This window comes from Pecten maximus, chromosome 8, assembly GCF_902652985.1.
Source record: "Pecten maximus chromosome 8, xPecMax1.1, whole genome shotgun sequence".
Classification (NCBI taxonomy): domain Eukaryota; kingdom Metazoa; phylum Mollusca; class Bivalvia; order Pectinida; family Pectinidae; genus Pecten; species Pecten maximus.
This window is the reverse complement of record NC_047022.1, coordinates 24,892,293-24,913,441: the sequence shown is the minus strand read 5'-3', so window position 1 is coordinate 24,913,441 and position 21,149 is coordinate 24,892,293. Positions and strand designations below refer to the sequence as shown.

The following is a 21,149-nucleotide window of genomic DNA, read 5'->3' as shown; positions in this document are numbered from 1 at the left end:
TAGAAAGTCAGCAATAAAATTGTCAAACTCAACAAATTATATCACCGATAGGTATACATGAAGCGGCAATATACATACAAAGTATTACAAAAATTGAATAGTCTCCAATCATGAGAAATGCAAAAAGGGTTTTGTGTTGAATTGGTTTAATATGTGCATAAACTGTCCAAGTTTGGCAAGTGCTTGTGTTTTGGTTTCCTTTCTTCTATTGAAATAGTGCAACAGTACTGGTTTAATTTCTTATATTGAAATACATTAATGATGTAACAGCATATCTGAACATGTTTGAACTACTACTGCTGCCTCTCGTACCTACTCAGTATAAAAATCTTTTGTTTGAAATCTCTATTCAAATATCTACACACTGTTAACTAAACATACTACAGTGGATATCTACACACTGTTAACCAAACAAACTACGTACAGTGGAACTTCGTTAACTCAAACTCAGAAAACTCGAATACCCCGCTTAACTTGAAGTACCTCGTCAGTCCTGGCCGAATTCTCTCTTTATCCTAGTAAAGAAAACTTGGAAAACTCGATTCGGAAAACTTGAAAAACTTGGATAATATGAAGTGAAAATTTGGTCCCAACAATAAAAATCCTACTTGAAATGATCGAATAACTCGAAATTTAGACTGAAATACTTCCACCTATAGATTGGGACCTTAAGTGCAAACCTGTGTAAGCTCTACAGGAAACGAAGTCCCGTGTAGAAGGAACTATAAAAGGACAGGAGATACACTCTAATTATACCATGGAAATCAATTTCTGGACAATCCTGCTGTTCCTTTCCTGTGAAATCCATAATACATATACCTTTACTTTTTTTTAATGAAATTCATAATTTATCTGTCTCTAATTAAACATTTACAACATTCTTACACCTGCAATCCTAATGATTATATTAAGTAAATTAAACATGAAAAAAGAACTGTCAAATAGTTTGAATAAATTTACAGGAAACTGGGATATCTATATACGCAACAAGAAATCCATAAAACCAAGTTGTACATTCAACAACCAATTCAATAAGAATGCTGCGCTAACATGGTATTAGATATTTGTAGCTGATAAAAATCACAATAAGTTTGTGTTTTCACAATTCTTTTTACAAGTTGAAGACACAGTATTATTGATTAGTGCGTGGTAACAGACAGATTTGTTTAGGTTAATCAATACAGGCCCTAACGAGGTTGAAGACAGGTATGAATACCGGTCGTCAGATACGGAGGCTGGGCGTGAGGCAGACACAGGTAACACAGGGTAACCATTGTTTTGTACAGGGAAATGTAATCCTCATCATTAAGGAGATGTGGACCACAAATTTCCTACAGGTGTAGTCCTGAACTACAGTAACAATGCTATTCTGATTTCCCAGGCCTTACAAGCTATTAAAGCCGAGATGCCAGATCATCACTTTGCTTATATTTTTCACAGCTCCTGTATTTTAAATCCAATACTTGTTAATTTATTGATAGAATTGAAAACAGAAAATATTTGTTTTAATCTTTGGTCTTTGTTAAAAATGTTTGTTATATTTTGCATTTTTTTAAGCAGTGATCACATTTTCTTTTGGTTATACAGTCAAACCTGTCTATAGCGACCGCCCAAGGGGAGGCAGAAAAACGGTCACTATAGACAGGTTGCCTTTATAGACAGGTCAAAATTATTCCACCAACCAATTTACTTAAACCTGCCATAAATAATTTGTCATTGAACAGGGCATTCAGAAGACCAGTCAGAAGTTAAACAAATGCATAAACTTTATAAATCTGAAGGGTTTAATATTTAATGATTCTGTGGACCCAAACACAAAAGTATAACTCAAAATGGTCTTATGGATAATTTTTTTTAAATATTTTGTCCTGAAATAATGCTATATGTATCTATCAAATTATCTCCCTTTCTTTCATAAATAAAGAAAAAGAATACACAATAATTAATTAATTAATTATATTTGTGTTACTACTAATTATTTTGTGTTATAGTCTTACTTCTTAAAACCAAAATATTTTTTTTTTTGACCTAAATTGAAATCCGGATATTTGTGTCAGTTAACGACTTTTTATTAGTATTGACTAATTAAAGATGGCGGCAGTACAAATGCTAGTACCGACAGCTACGATTAAGAAAGGCATTATTGGCTTTCATGTGAGTAAATCTTGTTGACAGATATATATGACCAGTGTTTGTTATTGAAGTGATGTATCCTAGTTGTAATCACAAAATTAAGTGACTGTGTCAAATGAAGCCACCTGTGCACAGTTGTAATGTAATACCGACACGCATGGTGACCCGACTCCTCTCTTACCGAGCCCCAGGCCAGGGCAGCTACAGTAATTATAGGCTTACAGGTGGTAGGGGTCTTTTGTTTATATACTCAGGCCAGGGTTGTGGTGGTCCCATATTTGTATAATCAAGCCAGGGTCAATGTGTCTGAATTTTCCGGGGATTTTATGAGGGAAGACTGCCGAGAGCAGAAGATGGCTGACAGAAATCGGTCGCTATAGAAAACAAATTAGCGACCGCCGTTCCGAAATCATCGGTCGTTAGCCACATTAGACAGGTAGTCGCTATACAGAGGGTCGTTATATAGTAAAATCTCACGGGGAATCTTAAAACTGGTCGTTATAGACAGGCAGTCGTTATATACAGGGGGTCGTTAGAGCAGGTTTGACTGTACATGTTTACCAAGTGTAATTTGGATTACAAATTGAATTGTAAGAACAAAGTTACTTTAATATTTATCATCAAATACAGTGTTTATGCCCTTTCCTCTAGTGTAAAATATAAAAGTTTGGCGAAGGCTATTCTTGAACCACTTTGAGCTTGGTACACTTTTAAAATTGATGATTCTATAAAAATGAAGATATCCTCTATCTCAAATAGAAACATCAGAGCTGAAATCGGAAAAAGGACATAATTCAGTGTAATTCAACAAAAAAAAAACCAGATTCTATTCCTCCTGCACACTTACCATGAGGGTGACTCCACTGCCACCTAGACTGTCTGCCAGAAGCTTTGTCAGCTTGCTGTCTCGGTAAGGAACATGGCCTCCTCTTTTCCGGTGGTCACCAAGGCATGAAATACAGTTTCCTGGTAATATAGAATGTAAAATGATTGTAAAAACATGTTTGTATATAAACATATCCTTGAAAAAAAAAGAGAGGATTTTACTGATAATTGCTACCACTATAATCATCTTCGTACACTGACCATCACTAAGACAGTAGTCTGATCTCCAGCCATCACTATGTTGTAGTCCCACTATATCCAGTCACCACTAATACTGTAGTCCCACTATCCTGTCACCTATAATACTGTAGTCCCACTATCCAGTCACCTATAATACTGTAGTCCCACTATATCCAGTCACCACTAATACTGTAGTCCCACTATCCTGTCACCTATAATACTGTAGTCCCACTATCCTGTCACATATAATACTGTAGTCCCACTATCCTGTCACCTATAATACTGTAGTCCCACTATCCAGTCACCTATAATACTGTAGTCCCACTATATCCAGTCACCACTAATACTGTAGTCCCACTATCCAGTCACCTATAATACTGTAGTCCCACTATCCAGTCACCTATAATACTGTAGTCCCACTATCCAGTCACCACTAATACTGTAGTCCCACTATCCAGTCACCTATAATACTGTAGTCCCACTATCCAGTCACCACTAATACTGTAGTCCCACTATCCAGTCACCACTAATACTGTAGTCCCACTATCCTGTCACCTATAATACTGTAGTCCCACTATATCCAGTCACCACTAATACTGTAGTCCCACTATATCCAGTCACCACTAATACTGTAGTCCCACTATCCAGTCACCTATAATACTGTAGTCCCACTATCCTGTCACCTATAATACTGTAGTCCCACTATCCAGTCACCTATAATACTGTAGTCCCACTATATCCAGTCACCACTAATACTGTAGTCCCACTATCCTGTCACCTATAATACTGTAGTCCCACTATCCAGTCACCTATAATACTGTAGTCCCACTATATCCAGTCACCACTAATACTGTAGTCCCACTATCCTGTCACCTATAATACTGTAGTCCCACTATCCTGTCACATATAATACTGTAGTCCCACTATCCTGTCACCTATAATACTGTAGTCCCACTATCCAGTCACCTATAATACTGTAGTCCCACTATATCCAGTCACCACTAATACTGTAGTCCCAATATCCAGTCACCTATAATACTGTAGTCCCACTATCCAGTCACCTATAATACTGTAGTCCCACTATATCCAGTCCCCACTAATACTGTAGTCCCACTATCCAGTCACCTATAATACTGTAGTCCCACTATCCAGTCACCACTAATACTGTAGTCCCACTATCCAGTCACCACTAATACTGTAGTCCCACTATCCTGTCACCTATAATACTGTAGTCCCACTATATCCAGTCACCACTAATACTGTAGTCCCACTATATCCAGTCACCACTAATACTGTAGTCCCACTATCCAGTCACCTATAATACTGTAGTCCCACTATCCTGTCACCTATAATACTGTAGTCCCACTATCCAGTCACCTATAATACTGTAGTCCCACTATATCCAGTCACCACTAATACTGTAGTCCCAATATCCTGTCACCTATAATACTGTAGTCCCATTATCCAGTCACCACTAATACTGTAGTCCCAATATCCTGTCACCTATAATACTGTAGTCCCATTATCCAGTCACCACTAATACTGTAGTCCCACTATATCCTGTCACCTATAATACTGTAGTCCCACTATATCCTATCACCTATAATCCTGTAGTCCCACTATCCAGTCACCACTAATACTGTAGTCCCACTCTCCAGTCACCTATAATACTGTAGTCACACTATCCTGTCACCACTAATACTGTAGTCCCACTATATCCAGTCACCACTAATACTGTAGTCCCACTATATCCAGTCACCACTAATACTGTAGTCCCACTATATCCAGTCACCTATAATACTGTAGTCCCACTATATCCAGTCACCTATAATACTGTAGTCCCACTATCCTGTCACCACTAATACTCTAGTCCCACTATCCTGTCACCTATAATACTGTAGTCCCACTATCCAGTCACCTATAATACTGTAGTCCCACTATCCTGTCACCTATAATACTGTAGTCCCATTATCCAGTCACCACTAATACTGTAGTCCCATTATCCAGTCACCTATAATACTGTAGTCCCACTATCCAGTTACCACTAATACTGTAGTCCCATTATCCAGTCACCACTAATACTGTAGTCCCACTATCCTGTCACCACTAATACTGTAGTCCCACTATCCAGCCATCACTAATACTGTTGTCCCACTATCCAGTCACCACTAATACTGTAGTCCCACTATCCTGTCACCTATAACACTGTAGTCCCACTATCCTGTCACCACTAATCCTGTAGTCCCACTATCCAGTCACCACTAATACTGTAGTCCCACTATCCAGTCACCTATAATCCTGTAGTCCCACTATCCAGTCACTACTAATACTGTAGTCCCACTATCCTGTCACCACTAATACTGTAGTCCCACTATCCTGTCACCTATAATACTGTAGTCCCACTATCCAGCCATCACTAATACTGTAGTCCCACTATCCTGTCACCTATAATACTGTATAATACTGTAGTCCCACTATCCAGTCACCTATAATACTGTAGTCCCACTATATCCAGTCACCACTAATACTGTAGTCCCAATATCCAGTCACCTATAATACTGTAGTCCCACTATCCAGTCACCTATAATACTGTAGTCCCACTATATCCAGTCACCACTAATACTGTAGTCCCACTATCCAGTCACCTATAATACTGTAGTCCCACTATCCAGTCACCACTAATACTGTAGTCCCACTATCCAGTCACCACTAATACTGTAGTCCCACTATCCTGTCACCTATAATACTGTAGTCCCACTATCCAGTCACCACTAATACTGTAGTCCCACTATATCCAGTCACCACTAATACTGTAGTCCCACTATCCAGTCACCTATAATACTGTAGTCCCACTATCCTGTCACCTATAATACTGTAGTCCCACTATCCAGTCACCTATAATACTGTAGTCCCACTATATCCAGTCACCACTAATACTGTAGTCCCAATATCCTGTCACCTATAATACTGTAGTCCCATTATCCAGTCACCACTAATACTGTAGTCCCAATATCCTGTCACCTATAATACTGTAGTCCCATTATCCAGTCACCACTAATACTGTAGTCCCACTATATCCTGTCACCTATAATACTGTAGTCCCACTATATCCTATCACCTATAATCCTGTAGTCCCACTATCCAGTCACCACTAATACTGTAGTCCCACTCTCCAGTCACCTATAATACTGTAGTCACACTATCCTGTCACCACTAATACTGTAGTCCCACTATATCCAGTCACCACTAATACTGTAGTCCCACTATATCCAGTCACCTATAATACTGTAGTCCCACTATATCCAGTCACCTATAATACTGTAGTCCCACTATCCTGTCACCACTAATACTCTAGTCCCACTATCCTGTCACCTATAATACTGTAGTCCCACTATCCAGTCACCTATAATACTGTAGTCCCACTATCCTGTCACCTATAATACTGTAGTCCCATTATCCAGTCACCTATAATACTGTAGTCCCACTATCCAGTCACCACTAATACTGTAGTCCCATTATCCAGTCACCTATAATACTGTAGTCCCACTATCCAGTTACCACTAATACTGTAGTCCCATTATCCAGTCACCACTAATACTGTAGTCCCACTATCCTGTCACCACTAATACTGTAGTCCCACTATCCAGCCATCACTAATACTGTTGTCCCACTATCCAGTCACCACTAATACTGTAGTCCCACTATCCTGTCACCTATAACACTGTAGTCCCACTATCCTGTCACCACTAATCCTGTAGTCCCACTATCCAGTCACCACTAATACTGTAGTCCCACTATCCAGTCGCCACTAATACTGTAGTCCCACTATCCTGTCACCTATAACACTGTAGTCCCAATATCCTGTCACCACTAATACTATAGTCCCACTATCCAGTCGCCTATAATACTGTAGTCCCACTATCCTGTCACCACTAATACTGTAGTCCCACTATATCCTGTCACCTATAATACTGTAGTCCCACTATCCAGTCACCACTAATACTGTAGTCCCACTATCCTGTCACCACTAATACTGTAGTCCCACTATCCTGTCACCACTAATACTATAGTCCCACTATCCAGTCGCCTATAATACTGTAGTCCTACTATCCAGTCACCACTAATACTGTAGTCTCACTATCCAGTCACCTATAATACTGTAGTCCCACTATCCTGTCACCACTAATACTGTAGTCCCACTATATCCTGTCACCACTAATACTGTAGTCCCACTATCCAGTCACCTATAATACTGTAGTCCCACTATCCTGTCACCTATAATACTGTAGTCCCACTATCCTGTCACCACTAATACTGTGGTCCCACTATCTTGGCAAACAGCACATACTGAAAAGTTCTGTCATTGGGGAAGATGACCTTGACCTTATAGGAGCATTAACTGATGACCTTGAACTCATTACAACATTGGCCTAGATTCACTTGTAAGTTGTATTACGACCCGGTGATATATATTGTATATTTTGACATAGTTTTCAGGAAGCTAGAATTCTTACTAGTATCTATCAGAAGTTATAAAGTGTACTCACCTAATACCAGCAAACTCCTGTTGATGTTATTGGACTCAATCAAAGTCTCCGCTGTGGAATGTGAATCCTTGACCTTCTCACTTCCTGTAGAAACATTGAACAAGAAGATATCATTTCAGATTCTTCTATCACAGTGTTTAACATAATCATTTCTAAAATCCTAAGGTTCCGATTCCCCAATCAGACATGAAAATATGTGTGGTTTTTATCACCTGCTTCGGATTAACTTCATTTAAGTTAACAGCTAAATCTTGTTTCATTATTGCTGTAAGTGTATAGTTTGTTTCATTATTGCTGTAAGTGTATAGTTTGTTTCATTATTGCTGTAAGTGTATAGTTTGTTTCATTATTGCTGTAAGTGTATAGTTTGTTTCATTATTGCTGTAAGTGTATAGTTTGTTTCATTATTGCTGTAAGTGTATAGTTTGTTTCATTATTGCTGTAAGTGTATAGTTTGTTTCAAATTTTATGTTCAGATGAAATGATTATGTGAATATTTCAATGATCGAGAAACCTTTTACACCTTACACACCAGCTTTATACGTTAAGCTCTAAGAAGCTGAGCTGTAGCTCTGACTATTCTGACCATAATAAATTCAAAAGATGTGAGTACGATATGGTACATCAAAAGTATCCAGATAAGTCATTTCCATAACGCAACTGTTTCACATAACCCTCTAACCTGAACTGAACTAAAATTTTATTTGAAGGTACGGTTTTATAATCCTAAATGCATCCAAATTCCATGCTTTTAAATTTTATTCTGAAAATCTCCATGCCTAAAGCATCCATTTCACACTGTCAAAGACACAAGTCATTAAAATTCAACCTTTAACCCACAACTGAAGTAGGTGACAATATCCCATAGATACACGAGGTCGTATCGTCATAGAGCATCTATTTAAATCTCCATGTTATCTGGCTACTGGTGCTAATAGCCAACATTTACATAGAGAAGGCATCTGTTAGATTTCTCATGACACAATAAGATGTGAGTGACATCTATATATAGATGCTATAATCCTATGTACCCTGTAGGTAATATATATCTGATATAAAAAGGAACCCACCAGGATTTACACGGGATAAAACCTCTTTTGCGACATACTAAATAACAACATCTCACTTTTATAAATCTGTTTATATTACAGATACTTAATTAACAATAACTGAAAGTTAGACTGTTTATTCATTAAACACAAATTTTCAATATTGATTCTCATTTAATCTCATAATCACTAATGTTAATAAATTCAATATGACATGAAATGAAAGATTCTACTGATCACAAAAACATTAAATGTAAAAAATCCTTTCCTTAAAAGACAGGTAAATTTTGTCTTGGACATTTTCATTACAGAGGCACTTGTAGTTACAAATGTCATTACAGAGGCACTTGTAGTTATAAATGTAACAGAGTGTAGGATTAATTAAATAGAATGACTGCCTCCGCATGGAATCAAACTCAAAACCTCTGGCTTACTAGTCCACTCAACCGATCAAGCTAAACAGAATTCAGTGATATGTAGCACCGCAGTAATGCAGTTAGTATTCACCACTAGGATTACACAAACATCACACGAAATGTAAGATTATGTCACAATAGACTGTTGTAATCGTAAGTCATAAATGGCTATATTTCATGTCTATATACATCATAAATGGCCATATTTCATGTTTCTATATCAACCCACCTGCGAGATCCACAAATGTGAGCTTGCCACGTTTTGTAATGTACAGGTTCTCGTCCTCAGGATCCTGCAGCTCGGAGTCGATGGCCAGCGTCATCATACTGTGACTGCGACTTGACGTCTCATTTAAACCATGTGACCCTGTCTGCCGGTACTTCATACCTGTAAAACAAAGGATGCAATGTATAAATTTATCTTTCTTAAATTCAATGTTTATCTAAAGCAGTAAAGGGGGTGTGCATACTTGTCTTATTCTGTGGATTCAATATCGGAGAAGAAGGATTATATTTTTTGTATTGGCTACTTGGCTACTTCGAAATATCTCAAAGTTTGTTCATGGCCAGACTTTGAGGTAACGAGGTTTAACAGTTATTTACAAATGACCTTACAGTATCTTCCTTAAAACAAATGCTGCATCTGGAGTCCCAGAATGGCCTGGCTCGATCACCATTACATTGAGCCTATGTTGGCCTAGGCTTTATTGAAGGATAATTGTGGCATCTTATCTTTGTTAACTACTAATCAAGTTAACAGGGAGCCAAAATATTAACTGAGAATTGTAGGTTTATAAAAAGGTATAGACAGCAAAAATGATGTCAACATTATGTAGGTAAAGAAAGGAGGCGGATAATGTTGATACCATATAGCTAAGTTGAAGCTTACAAAAAATTAAACACTGGAAAAACAATAACATATCAATGGAAAGTTTGAATAATGTGTATGTCTGTTTATTGACTTTCATTAATAGTAACTTATGACGGTAAGATTAAGAAAAAAAAATTATGTACAGCTGGATTCGAAGGCTGATGATTTCCTTTTGATAGTGTGCATGACTAACTTGTGCATATAATTATTATTATATTTACTCAATAATTGGTCAGGAAATGATTTCTTCACAGGAAATTCGGACCAAAATACTTGTATCATTAAATGTTGAATGCCTGTTATACAGCATGCATATCGCTGATTAATACCATATTTATCCAACATTAAGTGAACGCCTACTTTTACAGCCACTGCCCATATCAAAATTCTTCTTTCTTCCTAGCCCACACCTCAATCTGTGTAAGAAGTTATATGTACTTAACTCCCTGTGTGGGCCTAGCCCACACCTCAATCTGAGTGAGAAGTTATATGTACTTAACTCCCTGTGTGGGCCTAGCCCACACCTCAATCTGAGTGAGAAGTTATATGTACTTAACTCCCTGTGTGGGCCTAGCCTACACCTCAATCTGAGTAAGAAGTTATATGTACTTAACTCCCCGTGTGGGCCTAGCCCACACCTCAATCTGAGTGAGAAGTTATATGTGCTTAACTCCCTGTGTGGGCCTAGCCCACACCTCAATCTGAGTGAGAAGTTATATGTACTTAACTCCCTGTGTGGGCCTCAGACATCGATCTAAATTTTAAAACTTGATGAGCTTTTCGGTATGCTACCTTTAATGGTATGTTTCCCAGTAGAATGGCTTTGTTTGGAGTTTTTACATAAAACATACTTATATTCGTTTTTTTAACATTCATTCACCTTCCCGGCCTAGAAAGCCTTAATCTAAGCAAATCAATATATCAATTTTATTAATACATCTATCTTTTTTAAATTCTAACATGTTTGCTTCCAGATAGCATCTCCAAATGACTTTCTACACATAATGTTAGCTATGAGCGAGTTTTCATGGTTTTGGAATATCTCTGTAGAAGTATTGTGTTAATGGTGGATCAAGTGAACCAGACTTTCCAGACAAACACCCCATGGAGACATAAATATTTGATATCTTCTGATTCTGCCAATTACTATGCCATGCGTAACACAACAGGAGTTTCTAGTCCATGTACAACAGTATGGTAACTGTACACATTCAGGCAGATCATATGCAATGTATGATCCCTCAAAGAAACAACTATAGGCTGATAGAAATCATTAAAAATTCTAAGTGTTACATGGGAAACCATGAAAATACTTATTTACATAAAAGTAATCAAAACCTCAGATAGATTTCCTGATGTTAAACAAGCGAATATTGTCTGACAGTAACATTTTCACTAACGAGACAATCCTGGAATGTCATTTATACATGCATGATGTCACAATAACATTATCACATGCATGTGTCAAACAATAGTGATGACATGCGTATAATACATGGTAAAATGACACCAATATCTGTTATATCTATCAAACAGAACCATCGATAGGGTAGCACATCAGCTTCGATGTCCTAATAATGCAAAATCTTATTCTAATAGGTTAGTGTGACCAGTTAGGATTCATAACTACTCGATATATATAGTGCTGGATATATATATGCACATTCATCAATTTTGATGAATTTGGTTATTAATCATAATATTTCATGAAGTGTTCATCGAAGCACTAGATCAATATTCATGAATAATAATTCATGAATTCCAAAGTGGCTGTTTTCATAAATGTTCGGGATCGAATGATTTCAAACATTTGACATGAGCTCATGAATGTCATTTCGCATTGATATCAAGAATGTAGACATCAAATTAAAAAGAAATACAAAAAAAATAAACTTTACCTGTTTTACAATAATGAAGTACACTACATCAACTTATATAAATCAAACTTGTTGGTCTGAATGTGGGTATGCAGGGGTCTTACTGTGGGAGGAAAACAATTAAAGTATCCAAGGATTATTCCTTATGGTGAGGAGCCCCTTTATCACGTGGGTTTGAGGAATCCAACCCTTAGGCTGTATCCAGTGTAACATAACACTTAACATAACACTATAAAAGAGAACTTGTACTCTGAGTCTTCCATGAATAGTAAGAACAATGCTAGTGCAGCAAGACTAAGTAATTCCGTCAGGCCATTTCCCTACACCAATATGAAAGACTGGTCATTCTTTTCTCAAACTTCTGCTATAGGGATCTAACCTAGGATCTCTGGCTTACTATCAGGAGAAATTCTCCATAGCAATAGGAATAAGTAAGCTAGCTGTAGTATCTGGCCCCGGTTTCATCAATAACTATCCTTTAATTAACTTAAAGTTTTCAAGAAAACATAATTGGATTTAAGGGGAAAATGTTTTTTAATGAAGTTTTGTTGATGATTCAGGTAACTCTGTACTATATGGTCCTCAAAAGCAACATTAACTTGAAAAGCTGCCGTTGTATTACACACAGAATGCCATTGTATTGAACTTGAAATCAATTCTATTGCAAATCATACATTGTATTGAACACTTGCTCACAAAGAACAGTGTATGTCATTGTATTGAACATGCAAAGTAAGAACAGTGTAAGTACATTGTACTGAACATGCAAAGTATGAACAGTGTATGTCATTGTATTGAACATGCACAGTAAGAACAGTGTATGTCATTGTATTGAACATGCACAGGAAGAACAGTGTATGTCATTGTATTAAACATGCACAGTACGAACAGTGTATGTCATTGACCACTGTAAGAACAGTGTATGATATTGTATTAAACATGGCAAGAACAGTGTATATGAAATTTTATTGAAAAATGAAAGAAGTGAATGTCACTGTATTGAGCACTTTAAGAACAGTGTATGACATTGTATTGGGCACTTTAAGAACAGTGTATGACATTGTATTGAGCACTTTAAGAACAGTGAATGACATTGTGTTGAACACTTTAAGAACACTTTATGCCATTGTGTTGAACACTTTAAGAACAGTGTATGACATTGTATTGAACACTTTAAGAACAGTGTATGACATTGTATTGAACACTTTAAGAACAGTGTATGACATTGTATTGAGCACTTTAAGAACAGTGTATTACATTGTATTGGGCACTTTAAGAACAGTGTATGACATTGTATTGAGCACTTTAAGAACAGTGCATGACATTGTATTGAGCACTTTAAGAACAGTGTATGACATTGTATTGAGCACTTTAAGAACAGTGTATTACATTGTATTGGGCACTTTAAGAACAGTGTATGACATTGTATTGAGCACTTTAAGAACAGTATATGACATTGTATCAGTCTTTGCCATGGATATCCAAAACTTTGACAATTATACTTATGTTGACAGGTCAATTACTACATATGCTTTGGAATATTTACAGGGACAAACACAAAACAAATTCTATAACACTTCAATTGACTTGGGTTTGCAAATTGGTTTACTTAACTAGCTCAAGTGATGTCTTCAACTGATAACTTACCTATAACCAAATTTCTCTTAGTCAATTTTCCAAGTTAAATTGATTTCTTAATGAATAGGGCTCATGATCATATCAAGAATTCAGAGAAGTTGTGCATACACATAACGATATATCCAGAATTTAATATCTATACCTTAAGTGGTGAAATCTATGTGGGGATTGTGAGAGTGGGGACGAGGTGATTACATTTGTCACTAGCCTTGCATTTCTTTATCAGATTCGTACCAGTTGTACCAGTAAAAATCTGCTCTACTCATAATGGAATGTGCCAATGAGCAGAACTTAACTGGCCTGCTCCTACATGGTTCGCTTACTGATCATATATACCACTTACATAAAAGATGGCAAAGTATGATGCATCACTCAGTTTGTATGTACATGTTTAGTCGACTCTTTCAGTACCGTTGTCGCCTATAATAGTCGACATAAAAATGTGCTCCCTCTTCCCCGTTAACGACTATATAATCAACATCATTACAAGCTCCCTCTTCTCCACTGTCGACTGTATATAGTAATCAGGCTAAGCTGACGTTTAGGTGTTGATTTGTTGAAAACAACACCCGACACAAACAATCATCCAATACAATGACATATAAAAGGTGTTCAAGACATTTGAAACAAATCTTTTGGTTGATAAATTTGTGTTTATTTCGTTCAGGTTACGTTTTCCCCCATAAGAGTAATAGATAATATCTTCTCAATGTAAACAATATAGCGGCTTGCTGCATCTTCATTTAAGATATCAGTGATGTTTCCGTGTTTAATGTGACATCAACTACTAGATCTAAGTTAGCTAAATATTTCTCAGTAATGTACAAAGATAACAGTAACTTTGTGTCTATATATGAAAAAAACAACACACCAAAAATGCACATGCACCTGATCCTGGTACTCGTCTAGTCAGTTAAGTGTTTGAATGTAATGTACATATACTACTCGCACTGGTACTAGATAGGTCTTTAAGTCAGTAAAGTGTTTGAATGTAATGTACATATACTACTCGCACTGGTACTAGATAGGTCTAGTCAGTAAAGTGTTTGATTGTATTGTAAATTTACCTGACCCTGGTACTGGTCTGGTACTGGTCTTAATATAGTTAGAAAAGTGTTTGAATATGTAATGTATATAGATATACTACTCACACTGGTACTAGATAGGTCTCAGGTCAGGAAAGTGTTTGATTGTAATATATGCCATATCATTTGTATAAACACTAATGAACCTTGATTGAGGTGTATTTATTACACCACTATACTACATACAAGGATAAAGTCAGAATTATAGGGAAACATCCTTTTTTTCACTCTCTAGACAGAAAAGTCAGGGTTCCAATGGGCCACATAGACCAATGGTTGGTCCATCACCTCCCATGGTTGCATGCATTAATTTTGGAGCCTGGCGGGACTATCCCCCACCAGTAGAATATGATTATAGGACTCACACAAATATATCCATCATTCAGTTGATGTTTCTCCTGAACCAAGTCTCTAACGAAATTGTGTTTCTGATAATTGCAGCTATTTGTTTTCTTGAGTAATTATAACATAGGGGATTATTTACTTCCTTTATATAATAAAGAGTAATTTTATATGTCTTAATTCAAACTTAAAAAACAAAAATATACACTCCTACTGAAAAAAGAATGATGTAGGACCACAGGTAAAATAAATAGAGGGAATTTCCCAGGTGGGGGTCCCACGTCCACTGTAAATGTCAGGGTTACTGGATTATATATATATAATTACTGAGTACCCACATGGTTTATTTGCCATTAAACCTAATATACAATAACATCATTTTTCTGAGGTAGTGAAAACGTCAAACTTTAATTTGATATAAATTCAAATCATTTGAACTTCAAATGAGCGATTGAGGGGATGTAGTCCCCAGTAATAATAACATAATGTAAGATATTTAGTTGTGCACGAGTCCTTTTAGGTTTTTCGAACCAATTTTCGACACCATCAGCATGTAAACATGTTTCAGATTATGTTCAAATGCATGATGAATTGGACTGTTTGGTACTATTTAAACTAGTTGATAATAAAGCCAAAGTACAAAATAAAGTATTTAATAATATATAATTGATAAAAAGGACAATGTTTCCAGCATATATATGGGAAAATAACCTCAATCATCCAAGGAATTTTCACCAGCTTGTTGCAAAATTTTTGAGAAAAAAAACCAGGGCGAAACAATTCTACTGGACAAATTTACAAATAAACGGTGAAGAAAGTTTTTTCTAAAAAATGTTTTCTTTCAGTACAAGAGCATTTTCTCTTCTTTTTTTATCATTAGGAATCAATTTTCAGCATAAGAACATGCTTGGGGCAAAAAAAACTAAATTCTTGTCAAAGCAGAGTTTAAAATGATCTCCACCACTTTTTCTACCTTAATCTACATACATGAATGGTCATAAACTGAACACAAATTTCCTTCTAAATTACTGTCATTTCCTCCCATATCAATAAGCAGACAGACAATTATAGGTTTGCACATAAGGGGGCCTTTTAGGGAATCTCAACAAACCACTTTCTGATAATAGAATTAAGTCTGCAATGACAGCATACCGGATACTGATCCCTGTTTTTATCATTCAAGGTCTAGGATTTTAGTCTCAAAAGCAAAGAGTTTAAGTTGTCAAAAGAAATTATTATGAAAACATTTCTTTATAAGCTTTTTACTTTAGGAAAGTTAGGTCCAAGCAAAACCAAATAAAAACTTCTTCCTAAAGAAGAAAACACAAATCAGGCTCTGGGGACTCCTGAACAATGTTTAGGGTGTTATATACTGCAGTTTGGGTATTTACTTTTGTTGAGCTACAAAACATCATATAAATTAAAGGCATTGTTCAAAATACATCATCAGACATTTAATCTAAAAAATAATTGTCCCGACTTGGCAAAATTTCAACTCCATTTGTAAAATTTTCAATGCATATTGAGTAACAGGATCTTTGGTCCTGAAATGTCAATATCTGCTTTTATTGCAAAAATGAAAGGAAAAATGATGTGAAATGGAGCAGCTCTAGCCCGACAAAAGGCGATGTCATTTACCTAGACCTAGTGTTATTCTATCGGCAGCGAACTGGTCATGGATTACCATGACCCAAAGCAAATATTTGTTCTATGATAGATACTAGCCAATTCAAACAGACATATTATCAGTTCAATTACTCAAGATTATTCTCAAGTCTGAGGTTGAAAAAGAGATTTTCGACATACAGTATAACTTCTTTTATCATTTCACAATGTATATTTACTACATCTACACCTCAATATATTGATTTCAAAATTCATCAAGGGCAGATTTTTAAGCAAACATCTTCTAATTCTTCAGTTGAGAAGAGATTTTCTACCTCAGGAAATAGTTCCTTTTATTTCCCTAACACATTACATATTTATGCCACAGGCACGCCTCAATATATATTGATTTTCAATCTTTGTCTACGAGACTTTAAAACAAATATTTTACAAGGCATTGTATATATGTACTGAAATCTGAGTCTGGGGTCATGTCAGCTGTTTGTATTCCCCCATAAGGTAAGTATACTTCGGAATCGTCACCATATGACTAGACCCCTGGAGATCTGACATGTCATTGACAACCACTGCTACCCAATAACATCAGTGTCAATCCTAGCTACCGACCACTTCAGCTAGGCCTTTTCCCTGTCAATTAAGAAGGGTTTTATTGTATTTTGAACAGAAATGAAAAAAAAATGGAAATTATTCATAGATAATTGATTATCAATTAGGAATTGGGTCAAAATTACCAGAGTTTCCCCTTACAATGAGTCGTGTCATATGAGTATGAGAGAAATGTGACATTGAGAAGGATGTCTTGCCATAAGCCTACTGGTGACCCAACACAACCCATATGAAGTGGGCTTATTGCAAGACTGAAATTATAAGCATTTGTTTGTAAACTACAACAAATATGGATGGAAGTAGGCATGACCTTATTGCAGGGTAAGAATATTGAGATTTAACATCAGTTAAAAATTCCAGAATGTATACCTTCCTGTGTTTCCAGCTTGTCTTCTGATGATTCAGTGTCTGGAAGTCCTATACTGATATCTTCGATGTCAAAGCGAAGTGGCCCTACAAGAGCTCCTTGCTCAGTCTTTAAGTAACACATGTATATATCCTTTCCCTCATAAACCCCTTCGACATCCTCCAGATTAACGTCATCTAAATCATCCACGTCTGGGAATTCATACCCAGTTTTACTTCCTATACCCTCCTGTTTTGTTTTACCGGAATCATTTTTGGTTTGGTCTATCGGCTCTACAATTTTGAGATCACTATTTATCTGTTTATTTCCATCTTGAAATTCGACCGTCTTTTTCTGTGCAGTTTCCCGTTCTAAATCAGACCTCCGTCCAGACATTATACCTTTTACAGCAGTGTTTCTAGTTTTACTATCATCATTAGTTTGACCTTGACTAACCCTGGCGTGACCTCGGTTGTCCTCTGGTCTGCCCTGTGTAGTTTGACCTGTGACATTTGCCGGACGTGTGACTCCTGACCCCCTAATAGAGCTTTTGGTCCTGGAATTGTTCCTCAATAAATATTGCACGTTGGAGTTTTCCTTTGAGAATTGTTTCCCTGTCCTTTTGTCTATAATCTGGGACTCACTCCTCCGTCCCTGGTCTTGGTTTAGCCCACCCTCAACTCGGTTAGGTATTTGCTCACTGAATGGCCTTAACCCATTGTTATTTTCTATCCTCCTGGGTGGGGGATGGGATCTACCACTGTATTGCGGATGAGCTGGACCCTGAATAGGGGCCATATGTTGTGGAGATGAGTTCTCATAGTATGGATCTGGGCCAAAAGGGTCACGATTTCTGCGGTCAGTATTAGCGTAGGGTTGATTAAGCCTTGGCGTGCCATGTGCTGGACTGTCTAAGAACAGCTTGTCATGCTGTGGGAGTACATTTGGACGCACAGACCCACGAGAATGCAAAGGTACCTGGTTGTTGGGACCTCTCTGAGTGTTAGGCTGGTCGCGATCAGGGGTATCTTTGCCGATCAGTGTCCTGTCTGGTAACATAGGTACCTTGGTATCTCTGTTGATGTTCATTATATGGCTCATCCTTACGAATATTTCTCTGGTCAAAGTTCTCTTCATGCTGCTGTGGATTTCTCCTATACCTTGGATCAATGTTAGGCAAGTCATTAGTCTGATTGCCTCCCCTGTCAAAGTTGTCATAAGGATTATCTCCCCTGCGTGGAGTATCCCTTATTTGAGGTCTATTACCATCCCTATCATACCTTGGTGAATTTTTATAATCCTGTCCCCGATTTGGTGTTCTATCCTGTCCATTATTTGCTTTCAGATCATAATATCGCTGACGATCATTCACAGGAAGATGGTAGCCCTGTTGTCCCCTAGGGGGCCCTGGGTGGTAGGCTGGGGGATCCCTCAACTCTGGCTGTTGGTAGACAGGCCTGCCTGGTACAGCCTGCTGTCTGTCTTCAGCCTGGTACCTCATCGTCAGGACACAGTCAATCTCAGCCTTGTTTCACTTAAATGTATTCCATTCTGGTCACTCACTAAATCCAGCGACAGTCGCAATCACTCTCTAAATCCAGCCAGTCAGCAATCACTCACTAAATCAAGTGACAGTCGCAATCACTCACTAAATCCAGCGACAGTCGCAATCACTCACTAAATCCAGCCAATCACAATCACTCACTAAATCAAGTGACAGTCGCAATCACTCGCTAAATCCAGCCAGTCGCAATAACTCACTTAATCCAGCCACAGTCACAATCACTCACTAAATCCAGCGACAGTCGCAATCACTCGCTAAATCCAGCCACAGTCACAATCACTCACTAAATCCAGTGACAGTCGCAATCACTTGCTAAATCCAGTGACAGTCGCAATCACTCACTAAATCCAGCCACAGTCGCAATAACTCACTTAATCCAGTGACAGTCGCAATCACTCGCTAAATCCAGCCACAGTCACAATCACTCACTAAATCCATTGACAGTCGCAATCACTCGCTAAATCCAGTGACAGTCGCAATCACTCGCTAAATCCAGTGACAGTCGCAATCACTCGCTAAATCCAGCCACAGTGGCCATCTGCAGGGGAATTATGATACAAACATTTCAATCTTCAATTCCTGAAGGCTTAAAACACTTGAATCAACTTAAATCTTTCTTAAAATGTAACACTATATATGATTGGCCTCCTACCAGCACTAGTTTAAAGTCGATCTTATCTCACCAGAAATGTAAGTTCCTTGATCAAGTGATAATGCCTAAATGTATATCACAGTTTCAAAATTCACAAATTTCCTCTAGGCCATCAATATATATGTCACCATCTTAAATTCACATTCAGTAGTCCGGGTGAAATCTCCCAGCCATTATCGGAGTTCTCGGTCAACAAGCCAACTATCTAGACCATCCTGAAGCGGGCATTAGTCGAGAGCCTATGTGGACTTCTGATAAGCCTGTATGGAGCACTTGACTGCAAAACCAATTAAATCCACGCCACCAATCTCCGGGTTTCTTCACATTCCTTCTTAACAAGACCGTTTTAAATTGTTCCTTTTGGGTACAAATAAGTAAAAGCCCAGTGATTTCGGCCTTAAGTAAACACAGTTACATATTGTTAGAGGAAGCCATATTTCCTCCACTATATTGTCATATAATATCAGGACCAAAATGTATTATAAAATCAGGCTTATAAATATGAGGCAATATTGTTAACCTTCCAAGTTATTGAAAACTGTTCATAAACATCAATATGTCACCACATTTCTCAGTGTTCAGTGAAATGGTACAGCCATAAAGACAGGCTTTTGTTGTCATTTTGAGCATTCAGGACTGTATATTCATACAAACACTTGAACTTGAGTTATTATTCACCACTGAATTGTCCAGAATCATTTGTCAACGTACATGTGTGTATATCAAAAGTCTTACAGACTTCAGCTGTATAGGAAATTTCACAGAATATTCTCACCTGTAAACTTACATACACCTTTTAAAGCCCGTTATAACATGAGCCACAAATTAAATTCCATGGGTGATCAAGTGTCTCATGTTGAAATCTCACATAAATACCGAATGGAAATAAAAGTTTAACAATAAATACTCTCTGTTATTCCTCGCGAGTCTGGTAGACAACAATAGTGTAACGGTATCTGGTATCAGACGAAGGGCTCTTTACACCACTGACCCGTGCCGTGTAATCCTTCTTATACGGAACTGTTTTATATCCCAAAGAAAGCATGCAAAGGTGTATATCAACGTACAGGAACGAGCCGCTCGGGCGTATACAAACAAATATACACAGATATGGTTTAAATGCTTTCACTCCATGTCGCCTCTTCAAAGCTGTTGTAGGTAACGTTATAACATACAGGTAACTCCACCCCTACACCTATACATGTGTATTTTACATGGCCTCCAACAGAGTAAGATACATGTCTGATTGCAATCTCGTATCATATGACAGGTGTTACTGCTTGAAACAAACGATTCAGACATGCTACAGAAATGCCACATAATGCCTGAACT

General features: G+C 37.4%; 1 protein-coding gene across 8 annotated transcripts in view; it reads right to left on the bottom strand.

Annotated features, from left to right (window-relative positions):
• LOC117332927 (kinesin-like protein KIF12) overlaps positions 1 to 21,149 on the bottom strand; it is a 128,284-nt gene that overhangs the window by 21,493 nt on the left and 85,642 nt on the right. For 6 of the 8 annotated variants that reach the window (XM_033892006.1, XM_033892004.1, XM_033892000.1 and 3 more), the window contains 3 exons: positions 9,440 to 9,598; positions 7,746 to 7,829; positions 2,981 to 3,099 (listed from right to left, as the gene is read on the bottom strand). In XM_033892006.1, the coding sequence (XP_033747897.1) occupies positions 2,981 to 3,099; positions 7,746 to 7,829; positions 9,440 to 9,598 (362 nt within the window). Of the gene's footprint in view, positions 1 to 2,980; positions 3,100 to 7,745; positions 7,830 to 9,439; positions 9,599 to 17,624; positions 19,547 to 21,149 lie in introns of those variants that run through there. The other 2 variants (XM_033892003.1, XM_033891999.1) reach the window with 2 other exon arrangements.